This window comes from Mustela nigripes, chromosome 14 (assembly GCF_022355385.1).
Source record: "Mustela nigripes isolate SB6536 chromosome 14, MUSNIG.SB6536, whole genome shotgun sequence".
NCBI lineage: Eukaryota > Metazoa > Chordata > Mammalia > Carnivora > Mustelidae > Mustela > Mustela nigripes.
The window spans coordinates 43,202,856-43,219,807 of NC_081570.1; the positions used below are offsets into that span (position 1 = coordinate 43,202,856).

Genomic DNA, 16,952 nt, shown 5'->3' on the forward strand with positions numbered 1-16,952 from the left:
TGGAAAGTCAGATTATGGTTTTTTTCCCTAATTCTTCTCTGAGATTTTCAAATCAAGGCAAAAATTAAATTAAAAGAAAAAAATAAATTTTTTGGACAAGGCTCAGTTCAAGTTCCATGGCCTCCATGAAACATTCCCATAAATCCTTTCTCTTTTCTGAACACATACATTTACTGTCTATGTTGCTCACTTAGCCCTCTTCATTAATCAATCAATAAATTAAAAAGTTAATGCACTGAACCTAAAAAAAATTAATGCACTGACATCTGAAGGGCACCCTGTGAGATGCTGGGAGGACACAATGCATTTATCAGTTAAGTTTTCATATATATGTCATTTCCTTTATTAGGTTGTATGACAGCTTTCTTACAGCCCATATGGTGGCCATGACTCCTCACTAATGAACCAAATTCCTTCACAGAAAATGTTTAAGAGAAAAAAACACTGAAACAGATTGATACAAATCCCTTTAATAAAAGCATATCAACGACAACTTCATGTTTAAATAAATATACTGTTAAAAAAATCATGCAAGAGTATTTGGTTATAATTACTAAGAAAGATTTGAGACTGCTAGTCCCTCTGCAGAAACACTATGCACAGATGCAAAATGATCAAAGGCTGATATAATCATGAATCTCAAGTAAGTGGCGTGGCCATCTCGTGTCTGCAAAGGAAAAATCAATATGGAAGCATTTAGCAACTCTAGTTAACTTGTTAAACAGCAGTTAGCAGAAGAAAGAGTGTGATGCAAAAATGATATCCTAAATATATAATATATAAGATATAATAATCAGAAAAGAAGACACCTGCATATAACAGTACCGCTGGTCTGATGTATCACCCGGCAAATACCAGCATTGGTTTGATGAAAAATAATGGGTGGAACAAAAATTGCAACTTTACATTTCTTAAATATCTTTCTTTTTTTTTTTTTTTAAGATTTTTTTTTTTTTTTGACAGAGAGAAATCACAAGTAGATGGAGAGGCAGGGAAGCAGGCTCCCTGCTGAGCAGAGAGCCCTATGCGGGACTCGATCCCAGGACCCTGAGATCATGACCTGAGCCGAAGGCAGCGGCTTAACCCACTGAGCCACCCAGGCGCCCCAGCAACTTTACATTTCTGATTAATTTTTTAAAAGTGTCTTTCTAGAGTATTTTTCATGTTAGGAGACTTCCTTTGTTTGATGATTCCTCTAACTATACTATCCTGAAACATTATTATACTTTTACATTTGTATAATTTCTCTGGAAAGCAATTTGGCAATATATATAAGCAGCTATAAATATGTCTACCCTGATGGACCCAGTAATTTTATTCCTTGAAATTTAATCATAGAGAATAGTTTAAAAGGTGAAGATCATGGTAGTGAGAACATGCGTAAGATGTCCCCTGGAGTATTACTTCTAATGACAGAGGCAGGAAAAGGGAAATTAGTGAACATTTGTCTATTTTCACATTTAATTTTTAAATTATAATTATGAACTTATAATATTGTTTAAAAAGATACAAAACTCTTCAGTTTTTACTATTAAACTATGTGATGCATACTGACAAGAAGAAAATAAGTGTAATAAAAGCTCTTGTGGCAGGGTAATAAAATCACGGGTGACTTCCAGCTGCCCACTCCCCCTTACTGTTTTCCAAATGTCCTATAATGTTGTCCTATAATGTTGTTGATTCACAGTGAGTCCTAAAACAAAATACTTAGCAGAGGCTTACTAATCATAACCCATTAATAAACATGGAGAAAAACAGGCAGATAAAATTCAGTCTAATTAATCATTTTCTGGCCCCACTGGCCTCTCCAGTCACTGGGCACATTTGGATGGCGGAGAAGATAATTAATAGCATTCAAAAACTTCCTACAGAATCTTTTGAAGCACAGATTTCATAGCAGCGCCTGGTTAAGTTGTGAAGAAGGAAACTTAATGAACAAGGTTCCTCTTTAAGCCTCATTTAGAGAAACCTTAAACAAACACTACCACCTAAAAAAAAAAAAAAAAAAGCCCACACATTTAGTTGTTTCACTTTTTTGTGTTTGTCTAAAACCAGGGCCTGATTAACGAGCAGGAACAGAGGAACCCCTGATGAGGCAGCAGCTTCCTCATCAACGGGCATTCATTCCACTTGACAAGCAAAGCCCAATGGAATGTTGTCGAAAAACGCTGTTTCTCTTTCCACCTCATCTCTCTTTGGCTTATTTGTTGCTGATCCTATGCTCCAGTTCCCCTTATGTGAATCTCTCTTGTCCTTTCATGCTCAAATTAACATCCGATTTTGGCATCTCAACCTTTTTTGATTCCTATTCTAAAAGGCCTACAGAATCAAATGAATGAAAGCACAGCAAGTAAACACTTCTAAAAAAACGAACAAAATAAAAACAAGTAAGTGAATTGTTTTACCCTTGCTGTTAGTCTATGACAGATAAAGGCCTAGTTGATGCATGCTTTATTTAAACTATAGAATCATTGAGAATGACCTTCTCCATGGGTTATTATGTACAGAACCTATAATACATCACAATAATACACACAAATTATTAACTTTATGACTGAGGAGATAGATTTAAAACATAAACACATTGCACTGACTAAAGATAATGTTTACCTCTACAAAGTATATTGACTTACCATAATTTCTTCATTTTGAAGCTGCCCCTCTGTGTGGACTAGATCTAAACCAGAAATTTAACAGGAATGAGTTAGGATTCAAAATACATGAGGACAGCTACTGAAATTTAGGCTCAGCAAAACATGATGTCTGGTAAACTACAGTTAGATCAGATTTACCAGGGGTTGGGGATTAAAATTCAATATCAAAATAGGAATATTTGATGTAAAAGGAGTGAAAGATAAACTGTGAGCTCTAAAACATCTGTAGTGAGTATAAACAAAAGGAAATATAAATCAGAGTAAAGGAATATAAGGAATTGACAAAATATGACAATCCTTTTTAAGGATCAAGCCACAAACAGTTATCACAGGCCTGAAAGGAGCCATCTTATTACCACTCCCATGGGTAATGACCACAGCTCGGTTTCTCATGCTGAACTTTTACTGTGACGTTGAATTATGCTGCCTGTGAATTGATCTTTCTTGGTACCCAACTTTAGAAAACATTTACTTAATATAATTTTAAAACAGATTAACTTAGTTGGTCATGAGTCATATCAAACATTCTTTTGGAAACATGAAATATTTGATTGATATAATAATAAACACAGACATTATTTAGAAATTAATTTTATTTGTATCAGAATAGTTAGTGCACATAATTTTTAAGGCACATATCACAAAAGGGATAGTCTCTGGGAAGTAAGACGGTGCATGACTTCCGGTTTCCTAACCTCTCTCTGAGGTAACGAATGGTAGTAATTCCCTGCCTGACCCTTTCTTTCCCCTCCGGTCCTGCTCCTGAGAGGCAAATGTTTCCAACTCCTTCAGCGTTTTTTCCCTGGAACTGTAACATATTTATATTCCTTTTCTCAATTTATTAGTGTTTTACTGACTTTATATTATGGTAGGAGAAAATTAGGTCTCTGAAATCGATATCCTCTTCCTCCTCCTGCAACTTTTCCCTCCTGCCATCCTCTGAGTTTTGAAATCAATACTTCACAGTTACATTATTGTCTATGTAATGTTATTTACTACTGAAATAAGTATCAAATTATGACCCCATTTTCTTTCTTATGCAACTCCTCCTCTACCAGAATTTAATTATAACCTCTTCTTTCATTGCTTAGTTTAATTATGAAAAATTGGGGGTGCCTGGGTGGCTCAGTTGGTTAAGCAAGTGCCTTCAGCTCAGGTCGTGATTCTGGAGTACCGGGATAGAGTTCCACATCAGGCTCCCTGCTCTGTGGGGAGCCTGCTTCTCCCTCTGACCCTCTCCCCTCTCATGCTCTCTCTGTCACTCTCAGATAAATAAATAAAATCTTAAAAAAAAAGGGGGGAGGAGAAAAATTGGAAAATCTCACTTACATCAAAGACCGATGTAATTCTTGTATATACCTGTCATCTTGATTTTGTAATTACTAACATTTCACTATACTTGACTTATGGCATATTTTTTGGCTAAAGTATTCTTTTTAAGATTTTATTTATTTATTTAAGAGGGAGAGAATGAGCAGGGAGGAGGAGTGGAGGGAGAGGGAGAAGCAAACTCCCTACTAAGTAAGGAGCCAACGTGGGGCTCGATCCCAGGACCCTGGGATCATAATTTGAGCTGAAGGCAGATGGTTAACAGACCCACCCAGATGTCCTTGCTAAAGTATTTTAAAGAAATCTAAGACAACATGACATTTCACCTCCAAATATTTGATTATCCATCGCTCAATAATAAGGATATTTTCTTACAATAGTAAAATACTATTATCATACCAACATTTAAAATGCTTTAATATCATATAATACCCAGTCCACATTCAAATTTCCCAACTGTCCCCAAAATGTCTTTTTATAGTTGGTTTATTCAAATCAGAATCAAGTCTCCTGTAAGAAGGAGACTTTTGAATTGCTTTCTCTCCCCCCCACACATTTTTTTCCCATGTCACTGACTTATTGAAGAGATCAGGTCAGTTTTTCTGTAGAATGTCCCACATTTTGTCATCTTACCTCCTCCTAGTTTCATTACATTTAATCCTCTATCCTCTATTTCCAATATACTGGAATTAGAGCTAAAGGCTTGATTATATTCAAGGTTTGAGGCCTTCATCAAATGTCCGGTAAACTTTGGCTATCTTTTGTTACTTATAAATAAATCATTTGAAAACCGTGTGCATGAACTAGGCTCACTGACTAGGGCTTCAACAGAGCGACCAGGAATGAGCTAGCCTTTGTCTGTATCCATAAATCTTTTTTCTGGAGCCACTCGATTTCTCCAAAAATGTTTAGTCTCCTGGGTGGGGCTATATTCTTGATTGCTGTCATAAACATTAGAGCACAGAGGAGTGAGTTCTCACCATTCAATTTGCAGGCTTAAATCCCCTGCTTTCAACTGCACAGCTCCCTTACTTTCTCTACTATGTCTGGCCTCGCTGAGTTCTGAGCCTCAACACACAGTGTTCCTCATTATCCTTTGCAGGTGGTTTGCGGGAGGAAAGAGGAATCATCCAGCTTTGTGGAACAGGAGAACTTACATAGGGTCAAAAACTCTGTATATAGATGTTCAACTAATTACCCTTGTTTTCCAGTTCACGTCTCACTTGCACCTTCCCTGGTACCTTCTGCCTTCAAATTCTAGACCATCCTGGGGTTTTGTTGGGCAAACTGGCTTGCTTTACATTGCTACTCTCCTTGGAAGGCACTTAGCTACTACTCCATTCGGCGACGTTAGTTCCTTCTCTTCCATCTGCGTCCTCTCTTCCATAATATGGATTAACTCCTCACATCCTCGTTGGTCTCCTGTTTTTTTCACTGTTTTTCATCTTTGTCCTTGTAGGTTTATGCCTCCTTTTATTCCTTTTCCATTATTCTCATGGTATTTGGGGAAGGAAAGGAAACAGACACACGAAGGCAACATGTTGTGTTTAACCAGAGGCAATTCTGATGATGATATTTAAATAGTACCATTAGGAAGGAAGGAAGACAAGAAACTAATACTTATTGTCTACCATGTATAGTTTGGTAGCTGATACTATGTTCAAAAAAACCTTAAATGGTGGGTTACTGTCCCCATTTTTCAGATAAGGATTCTGAAACTCAGAAAAATTGAGTATTAACATGCTAACAGTTACATAACCAGAAGTGAAGCAGCAGTCTTCTATTCAAACTTAGGTGTTTCTAGGCTCTACATAAGTCACAAGAGTCACCTTTTTTCACCAAAGCATAATTGGAAATATAGAATCAAAGGACAATTCTCCCCTCCCTCACACCCAGAACAATGCTGGTGAAAAAGCACATACCTCTTTCAATCCATGGCTCAAAATCAACTGGCTCTTTAGATGTGGTCTTTTCAATCCTCAAGGTCCTCACTGACATTGGGAGTAAACAAAATAAATAAAGTGTTAATTACCTACCTGATTTTATGTCGCTATCCCTACATTTCTTTTTTTTCTCTGAAAGTGTCAAGCACTGGTGGGATTACACAAAATACTGGGATCAGAAATACCTGGTCTGGGGGCACCTGGGTGGCTCAGTCAGTTAAGCGTCTGCCCTCAGCCCAGGTTATGATCTCAGGGTCCTGGGATTGAGCCCCACATCGGGCTCTCTGCTGAGCAGGGAGCCTGCTTCCCCCCCTCTCTCTCTCTGCCTGCCTCTCTGCCGACTTGTGATCTCTCTCTGTCGAATAAATAAATAAATTCTAAAAAAAAAAAAAATACCTGGTCTGAAAATCATTCACACACTCTGTTTTTCTGTAGGGCCCTATGGTAAAATGCAGTCTTGTGTCACTGTAGTCTTACAAATGTTTGCAAAGCACCTAGTACAAAGTTAGTAGAGTCTTTCTGAACTTGGTTATCATCCAGAGTTTTTGTGTACTGGTAATAGTAATAGTAACAGTAATCATAATAATAATACTGTTAGTGATCTTGGTCATAAACCTTTATGGAGAAACTACTGTGAGTCAGGCATATTTACTCATTCCCTCTTGACTATAATCTTCTAAGAGAAAGTATTACTAATACACTTTACTGATGAGGAAACAGGCTTACAGAAATCAGGCACCTTAGAGAAGTCAGGCAAAGTGTTCAATGATAACAGAGCTAGTAAGGGTCAGAAAGAGAATTCAAACTTTGGTGTGTCTGACTCTAGAGCCTCTACAATTAATGACTAGAGAGACACTTAACCAGAATCCAGGCATCTTCCTTCTGCATTGTTTTTTCTCCATTATCCCTAACCCAGATCCTGCTAGAAACATTCTTCTCTTCTCTTCTCTGTTCTGTGGCCTGGGGGAGGACGACTGTGGATTGCACCACTGGCTTCTGGTTGGGTTTGGCCAATGGGAGGCACTGGGAGGAAACTGGAGGGCAGTGGCAAAGTGAGATCAGGTTGTTTTTTGCCCACTCCCTTCCGGCTTCCATGCCCTGAGACAGTGGTTGGGTCCCTTCATGCTTACAGCCACTGCCGGGCAGGCCATTAGACCCAGGCTCCAGCTCTCATTGGGCTCTGGTAACACAATTTCTGTCCCTTATCCTAGGGATGGTAATGGCTTATTGTTGTGGCCAGTTTCAGGGCGTTCTCACCATCCTAGGTTCCCTTACCCAGACCATAATTTTGTAAGTAATCCCGTCAATAAAGTCTTTTCATTTGAACCATCTGGGATGTACTGTCTCCTGCCATGATTTTGTCTGAAATATTTTATCCTTAAGTAAACACAAGACAGGATCAGAATGATGTTCCAAAGGGAGAGTCCTCTCCTAAATGCCTCAGAAAATGCCACTATTAAAAGAAGAATAAAAATTATCCAATGCAAATAATCAAGGTTATCAGATTTTCAGAAAGAATTTGACAGAGAACCCCAAGCCAAATGAATCTGGAATAAAGATGTTGAAGAACCGAGTGTTCTGGCAAGCTGGCTTCTTAAGTTCATAATAGGGTTTTTTGCCAAAGATTTTCACATAGTAAATTGCATGGAAATTATTATGCACTTTGGAAGGATTTCAAATTTGCAATTTTAGAGAAGCTAACTGTGCTCAAGGCAGTTAACCCATACTCCCTATTCTCCCAACCCAGCCATAAAACTGGATTCCATGCTGCAAAGAAAAGTTAGTGTTTTGCCAAAGTTTACATATGTGCCCTCTGCCTATGGGAAAATGAAAAGATGATGAATATTAATGTATTATTTGCTTACCAAAGTAACTTTGGATTACAAGTCTTTCAATCCTTACATGTTTGTGAAAACAAATAATGAACTCTTGGGGAAACATTCCTGTTGTGGTCCAAAATGTTTCTGGATTCCTATTGTTAATTTTAAAGGAAAAGAAAAAAGAAGAGCCAAATAAAAATGTTCAATCACAAAATTCTAGTGGGTAAGTATTTTCAATAAACGACCCTCAACTCTTAAGATCCCTACCTCTTCCTTCTGCCTCTAATCGCTCCCCAACTTTAATAATTCTTCTTTACTATTACCAGATACACTTTTTAAAAACACAGAAACAGAACTGATGTCACTCTCTTGTCTAAAAGCCTTCAGTGGCCCCTTAGTGCCTATAAATCTGCCCGTGAAGGATGGCATTTTACAACCCTGTACGATCTGGTCACATTATGAAAGTACACTGTCTCCCGTCATGGTATGCTCTCCCGTTACTGTAGTCACATCGGGCCAATTAAGATTCTGCAAACACATCATACAGGGTCATATTTCTGTGCCTTATTTAGTTCATGAGGTTCTTTTGACCCAAAGGCCTTTCTTCCCTTACGAGTATATTTGCTCTTTGGTCCCATCTCTGAGGCCCCAACAAGTCAGAATCATTTCCTCAGGCCTCCTTTGCACTCAGAATCCATTTTTGCATTGGTACTTCTCTCTTGTGCTTTTATGGCTCCTGCTAGATGCTGAGTTCTCTGAGTCCAACCACTTTCTCTTCATTATCTTTATATCCCAGCAACTATCACATTGGCTGACCCATAGCAGATGCACAGTTAGATGCGTGTTGAAAAAAAAATGCATTCAATTTCATGTCATATATATAATTAAAATACATGTAATATATATAGTACTGTCCACAGAAATAACCATTTCTATTTTAACTATACAAGCTGCTTCTTTCCTTTTTGTAGGTAAAATTTTACCTGCAGTGATATTTAAGTATACAACTCAATGAGTTTTGACAAAAGTATATACTCACATAACCATTACGCCAGGGCAACAAATACCAAGATACGTAACATTTCCATTGCTCTAGAAACTTTCCTTTTCTTTCCTTCCAGACATTTCTTACTTCCCTTAGGTAACTATTGCTCTGATTTCTGTGAACACAGACTATGCCACAATTTGGTTATTCATTCTTCTGTCTGATTATTTTGTTGGATATTTGGATTGCTTCCAGCTTTTTAGTATTATGAATAGGTTGTTATAAACATTCTTGTACAAGTGTTTTGGGGACATATTTTCATTTCTCTTGGGCAATTATTAGGAATAGAATTGCTGGGTCATAGGGCAGAGGTATGTATAACTTTACAAGAAGCTGCCAGATTTCCAAAGTGATTGTACTATATTTTATATTCCTACCAGCAATGTAAGAGAGTTCTAGTTGCTCCATACCCTTCCAATACTTGCCTTTGTCAGCCCTTTTTTTTTTAGCTACTCTAGTAGATATAAAATGGTGTCCTACAATGACGTTCATCTGGATTTCCCTGATAACAAATGATGTTAAGCACTTTTTCATATACATATATGAATATATATATATTTATAAATATATATCAGAAGTTTTACTGACAACATAATTGATACATATCTTACATATGTATTATATACTGTCTTCTTACAATAAAGTAAGCTGGAGTAAAAAAAATGTTAAGAAAATCTGAAAGAAGAGAAGTTATATTTACTCCTCTGTATATGTATTTATTGAAAAAAAATCCCATGCAGTTCAAACCCATGTTGCTCAAGGGTCAACTGTACTTCACTATGTATTCTTGTCCTTTATGAGATATATGTACTGTGAATATTTTCTTGTCTTTCCATTTTCTTACTTATATCTTTCAATGAGTAAAAGTTTTCTTTTTGGTGAAGTCCAGTTTTATTACCTGTTTCTTTTATGTTTAGTGATTTTTATGTTGAAGAAATCTTTGCCTACCTCACAGCTACAAAGGAACTTTCTGAGGTTTTCTCCTTGAAGCTTAGTAATTTTGGCTCTGAGTGGAGATCTATGATCCATCCTGAATTAACTTTTGCGTTTGGTATGAGGTAGGGGTGGAGGTTCATTTTTATCAGTATGTTTATTTAAGTATTCCAACACCATTTATTAAAAGAGTTTCCTTTTCTTGGGGCGCCTGGGTGGCTCAGTGGGTTAAGCCTTTTCCTTCGGCTCAGGTCATGATCTCAGGGTCCTGGAATTGAGCCCTACATCGGGCTCTCTGCTCAGCAGGGAGCCTGCTTCCCTCTCTCTTCTCTCTGCCTGCCTCTCCATCTACTTGTGATTTCTCTCTGTCAAATAAATAAAATCTTAAAAGAGTTTCCTTTTCTTACTGAGCTGCCTTGGTGTCTTTGCCTAAAATTAATGGATGGGTAGATCTGTCCCCTTCATTTTACTCCATTGATCTGCTTCTATATCCTTAGGCTTCTGTTGAAAACTAATTGACCTTGTATATGTGGGTCTATTTCTGGGCTTTCTATTCTGTTCCATTGGTATGCATATCTATCTTTACAAAAACACCACACATTTTGATAACTGTAAGTTATTAAGTCTTGAAATCAGATAATGTAAGCCCTCAAACTTTCTTCTTTCTCAAGTAACTTTGAGTAGACTGGGCCTTTGCATTTCCACATACATTTCAGAATCAACTTGTATTTTATACTTGTATAAAAGATGTATTTTACTTGTAAAATTGAGATTTTGATCGACACTGTACTGAATCAACAGGTTATTTTAGGGAGAAATTGGCACCTTAACAATACTGAGTTTTCCGATCATGAATGTAGTATATCTTTTCATCTACTTAGTTATTTAATTTTCCTCAGCAGCATTTTATGGTTTTCCTATAAAGGTCTTGCATATCTTATTAAGTTTATTTTAACTCTCTTTATGTTTTGAATGCTATTGGAAATGGAATTTTTTAGACTACAATTTCTGTTTCCTGCTATTATATAGTAATATAACTGATTCTTGCATATTGACCTTGCTAAATGTACTTATTAGCTCTAGTAGGCTTTTATAGATTCTTTGTTTTTTTTGTAGATTCCTATAAAACACTAATACAACCTATAAGCAAAGACAATCTTTCTTTTTTAAAAAAATGTATTTATTTGACAGTGTGCGAGCATAAGCAGAGGATGTGGCAGGCATCGAGAGAAGCAGGCTCCCCGCTGAGCAGAGAGCCCAATGCGGGGCTCGATCCCAGGACCCTGGGATCATGACCTGAGCTGAAGGCAAAGGCTTAACCCACTGAGCCACACAGGCGCCCCTAATTTTACTCTTTCTAATCCTTATGCCTTTTATGTCTTTTTTTGGCCTTACTGCATGGGCTAAAACCTCTAAAACAATGCTGAATAAGAACAGTGGAACAAACATTCTTCTTCCGTTTCCAGTCTCAGGGGGAAAGCATTTATTATTTCACTACTAAGGTAACATGTTTAGTAGATATCTTTATCAGACTGAGGAAGTTCCCTTCTCTTCTTTATTTGCTAAGAATTATTATCATGAATGAATGCTGAATTTTGTCAAATGCTTCTTCATCTTTTGGAATGATCATGATTTCTCTCCCTTGTTCTGACAATGTGGTGAATTACAGTCAACCTTGCATTCCTGTGATAATGTGGTAAATATGCCAACCTCGGCATTCCCAGGATTAATTCCACTTGCTAGATTCAGTTTATAAGAATTTTTGTGTTTATGGGCGCCTGGGTGGCTCAGTGGGTTAAAGCCTCTGCCTTCAGCTTGGGTCATGATCTCAGGGTCCTGGGATTGAGCCCCACATTGGGTGCTCTGCTCAGCGGGGAGTCTGCTTCCCCACCCCCCCCACCTGCCTCTCTGCCTACTTGTGATCTCTGTCAAATATATCAATAAAATCTTAAAAAAAAAAAAACTTAAAAAAATTTAAAAATTAGAAAAAAACTGTGTTTATATTCATAAAGGATACTGGTCTTTAATTTTCCTTTCTCTTATCCATTCTTTTTCTTTCCTCATAATGTCTTCGTCAGGTTTGTCCTGGTATCAGGGTCATGTTGTTCTCATGAAAAACAATTTGAGAAATGTTTCCTGCTCTGTTTGTGAAAGATTTATATTATTTTTTCCTCTAAATATTTGATAGAATTTAACTTATACAATAGATGCATGGCTATTCAAATTTTCTTCCTTTTTTTTTTTTTAAAAGATTTTATTTATTTATTTGACAGACAGAGATCACAAGCAGGCAGAGAGGCAGGTAGAGAGAGAGAGAGGAGGAAGCAGGCTCCCCGCCAAGCAGAGAGCCCGATGTGGGACTCGATCCCAGGACCCTGAGATCATGACCCGAGCCGAAGGCAGAGGCCTAACCCTCTGAGCCACCCAGGTGTCTCTCTATTCAAATTTTCTATTTCATCTTTTGTCATTTTTATAGGTTGAGTTTTTTAAGGAATCTGTCCACTTAGATTATCAATTTATTAGCCTAAATTTGTTCTTTTCTTGAAAAAATTTTAAAATTAAGGTATAATTGACATATACCAGTTAGTTTCAGGTATATAACATAATGATTTGATATCCTAAATTTATCTTTGATAGTGACGTATTAGTCTTTTAGAAACTGTAGTGATACTGCTTTTTTCATTGCTGGTACTGGTGATTTGTATTTCCTCTATTCTTTCTTGGTCAGTTTTCCTAGAGATTTATAACTTTCAATATTTCTTTCAGATAATCAGTTTTAGCTTTGTTAATTTTTTCTAATAGTCTATTTTCTATTTTATTGATTTCTGTTCTTACCTTTATTATTCACTTTCTTTGGGTATAATTTGCTCTTCCTTATCTAGCTTCCTACTGTGGAAATTTAACTAGTGGTTTTTAAAAATTCTTTTTTTTTTTTTAAAGATTTTATTTATTTGAGCAAGAGAGAGAGAGAGAGAGGGAGTAAGTGGGGAAGGGGCAGAGGGAGAAGCAGGTTCCCTGCTGAGCAGGGAGCCTGATGTGGGGCTCGATCCCAGGACCCCAGGATCATGACCTGAGCTGAAGGCAGATGCTTAATCGACTGAGCCACCCAGGCGCCCCTAAAAATTCTTTATAAGATAAAATATTTATGCTATAAAAAATTTCCCTGGAAGCATCACTTTAGCTGCATCCACAAATGTGGATATATTGTGTTTTGTTATCATTTGGTTACAAATATTTTCTTTTTTTTTTTTTTTTAAAGATTTTATTTATTTATTTGACAGAGAGAGATCGCAGGCAGACAGAGAGAGGAGGAAGCAGGCTCCCCACAGAGCAGAGAGCCAGACACAGGGCTCAATCCCAGGACCCTGGGATCACAACCTGAGCCGAAGGCAGAGGCTTTAACCCACTGAGCCACCCAGGCACCCCAGAAATATTTTCTTTTTTTAAAGGTATTTATTTATTTATTTATTTGACAGACAGAGAGGAAGGGAAGCAGGCTCCCTGCTGAGCAGAGAGTCCGACTCAGGGCTCGATCCCAGGACCCTGGGATCATGACCTGAGCCAAAGGCAGAGGCTTTAACCCACTGAGCCACCCAGGCACCCCAGAAATATTTTCTAACATACCTTGTGATTTCTTCTTTGACCAATGGGTTCTTTAGAAGTGCCATGCTTAATTTCTAAGTTTCAGGGATGTTTTTCCAAAGGTCTTTTTAATATTTACTTGTAATTTAATTACATAGTGGTCAGAGAACAAATTATTTTTTCTCCAGCTTTAGTGCAATTTAATCAATACACAACATTGTGTATGTTTAAGGTATACAATATTATGATTTGTTTACATATATGTTGTGAAATCATGGCCATAAAAAAGTTAATTAACACATCCATCATCTCAGAGGTACCATTTCTTTTTCAATTCATATTCCCTAAGGTTTTCATCTTTTAAAATTGACTGGCTTTATGGACCAGCACATTTTAGTGAATGTTTAATGTAGATAGACTTCTTCCATGTGCCACTGTTGATTATAGTGTTGTATAAATGTCCACTCAGTCAAGGTGACTGACATGTGCAGATCATCCTATCTTTACCATGTCTTTACTATGTGATATCTTCAGAATCTTTGTCTGGCTGCTTTATCACTACTAAAAGAAAGGTGTTAAAATCTCCAACTATGATTGTGGATTTGTTTGTTTCTTTCATCTGTCAGTTTTTATGTATTTTGAATATTATTAGATCAGTATAAATTTAGGATTATTATCTCTTCCTGATGAAAGAATTCTTAAAACATTAAAAATGTCCCCTTTATCACTGGTAATTCTTCTTACCCTACATTCTACTTTGTCTGGTAGGAATATAGCCAAGCCACTTTCTTATGTTTAGTGTTAATAGGATACATCTTTTTCATCCTTTTATTTTCAACCTATTTGTGACTTTACATTTAAAGTACATCTCTTCCAGATAGCATATACCTGTGTGTTATATTTTTACCCAGTCTGACAAATTCTGTCAATTTCTATCATTTAATTAAGTGTTTAGCCTATTGGCATTTAATGTAATTATGGATATGGCTGGGTTTAAGTCTACCATCTTGCTATTCATGTTCCATTTGTCCCTCCCATCTATTTTTTTCTTGTTCTATTTCTCCTTTCCTATCTACTTTTGACTGAATTTTTTAAAAAACCTAAAATTCCATTTAATTTTCTGTGTGTGTGTGTGTGTGCGCGCGCGCGCGCACGTGTGGGGTTATTTTCAAGATCATAAGAACCTATGATAGCCATTTTACACTGAGTTCCACTTTTGTGCCAATTTTTAAATAAATTTTATATTTACATATATAGAATTTATTACATATATATGTAGTAAATCCCAGAGTACAATGTGTTTTTTCCCATTAAGTGGTCAGTTGATTTTTTTATTTTTTTAAGATTTTTATTTATTTGTTTGATAGAGATCATAAGTAGGCAGAGGCAGGTGGGGCGGGGGTTGGGATAAGTAAGCTCCCCACTGAGCAGAAAGCCTGATGCAGGGCCCAATCTCAGGACCCCGAGATCATGACCTGAGCCAAAGGTAGAGGCTTAACCCACTGAGCCACCCAGACGCCCTGGTCAGTTGACTTTTTTTTTAATTAAAAGAAAAAGAATAGTTTTTTTTACATTTACCACTTCCAATGTACTTAATTTCTTGGTAAGTTTGAATTTCCACCTAGTATCATTAATGAACTTCAACATTTCCTGTGATACAGGTCTACCTGTGGGGAATAAAATGTTTCTATTTCACCCTCATTTTTGAAAGATATATTAGCTAGATACAGAATTCTGAGTTGACAGGGTTTTTTGTTGTTTCTTTTTTCAACATTTAAGTTATTATTCCATTGTCACCTGTATTCCACTGTTTGTGAAACAAAGTCAGCTGCCACTGGTACTACTGTTCCCCTGTAGTTAATGTATTTTTTTCATAGTTATTTAAAATTTTTTTCTTTACTTTTCAGGAGATTACAGTATGGTCTCTTTGTGTGTATCCTGGTTGGGGTCTGCTGAAATTCTTGGATTTACAAATTGGCCTTTTTTAATAAGATTGGAGAACATTCAGACAAAAAGTAGAAACAACCTGAATATCCATCAGCTAATGAATGAATAAATAAAATGTGCTATATCCATAAAATTGAATATTATTTGGCAGTAAAAAGGAATGAAGCACTGATATGTGCTATAAAACGGGTGAACCCTAAAAACATGTAAGTGAAAGAAGGTAGTTATAAAATACCATATATATGATTCCATTTATATGAAGTCTCTGAACAGGCAAATCTATAGAGATATAAAGTAGATTAAAGAGTGCCTAGGGCGGGTGGCGATGGGGAATATAAGGTGACAGCAATGGGTTGTAAGCTTTTTTTGGGAGGTAATGAAATGCCCTAAAATTGATTGTGGAGGTGACTACATAACTCTAAATATGTTGGAAGCCAATAAATTGTACATTTTAATGGATGAATTGCACACTATGTGAATTATCTGTCAATAAAGCTGTTACCAAAAACAAAACAAAACAATACAGGTCCAACTCACAATTTTGGATTTTTTATACTATGCTTATTTATTTCACAATTCATTTTTCATTTATATGTATATGGTTTTAAGTTTTACTTATTCAAATGACTTTTAATTGCCCTCTGTCTCTCAGGTGATTTTAATGAACATGACCAATGTAATAACATCAAATGGTATGTAGAGATGTATTGGTTTTAAATATGACATAGGGGCAGGAGTGGCCTGGGTGGCTCAGTCGGTTAAGCATCTGACTCTTGGGCTCGGAGTGGTGAGATCAAGCCCTACATCTACCTCTGTGCTCAGAATGGAGTCTGCTTGAGATTCTCTCTCTCCCTCTGCTCCTCTCCCTGGTCACACACTCTTTCTCTCAAAATAAATAAATAAAATCTTTTTAAAAAGTGACATATATGACACTAATCAATTAATCTAGGGAAGAATATGCAATGGGAAAAAGAGAATCTCTTCAACAAATGGTGTTGGGAAATTGGTCAGCTAAATGCAAAAGAATGAAACTGGAACACTTGATTACACCACACCAAAAACAAACTCAAAATGATTAAAGACCTGAATGTGAGACCTGAAACCATAAAATTCCTAGAAGAAAACACAGGCAGTAATGTCTTAACATCTGTGGTAGAAACATTTTTCTAGATATATCCCCAATGGAAAAGAAAACAAAAGCAAAATTAAACTATTGCGACTATACCAAAATAAAAAGCTTTTACACAGTGAAGGAAATCATCAAGAAAATAAAAAAGACAACCCAGAGAATGGGAGAAGATATCTGCAAATGATATAACTAATAAGAGGTTAATATCTAGTGGTGCCTGGGTGGCCCAATGGGCTAAGCCTCTGCCTTTGGGTCAGGTCATGATCTCAGGGTCCTGGGATCGAGATTGGGCTCTCTGCTTGGCAGGGAGCCTGCTTCCCCCTCTCTCTCTGTCTGCTGCTCGGCCTATTTGTGAGCTCTCTCTCTCAATCTCTGTTAAATAAATAAATAATCTTAAAAAAAAATAAAATAAAACAGAGGTTAATATCCAAAATATACAAAGAACTTACACAACTCAACAGCAAAAAACCACAAATAATCCAATTGAAAATGGGCAAAAGACATGAATAGACATTTCTCCAAAAAGACATACAGAAGTGCCTAACAGATACAGGATCAACATCAGTAATC

General features: G+C 36.7%; 1 protein-coding gene across 5 annotated transcripts in view; it reads right to left on the reverse strand.

The window, feature by feature from the left end:
• Positions 1-450: 450 nt before the first annotated feature.
• Positions 451-16,952, reverse strand: part of IFT25 (intraflagellar transport 25) — a 33,702-nt gene continuing 17,200 nt past the window's right edge. For all 5 annotated transcript variants that reach the window (XM_059374820.1, XM_059374822.1, XM_059374823.1 and 2 more), the window contains 4 exons: positions 7,792-7,898; positions 5,906-5,974; positions 2,634-2,677; positions 451-667 (listed from right to left, as the gene is read on the reverse strand). In XM_059374820.1, coding sequence (XP_059230803.1) covers positions 554-667; positions 2,634-2,677; positions 5,906-5,974; positions 7,792-7,898 — 334 coding nt within the window. In that variant the 3' untranslated portion in view covers positions 451-553. The remainder of the gene's footprint in view (positions 668-2,633; positions 2,678-5,905; positions 5,975-7,791; positions 7,899-16,952) is intronic.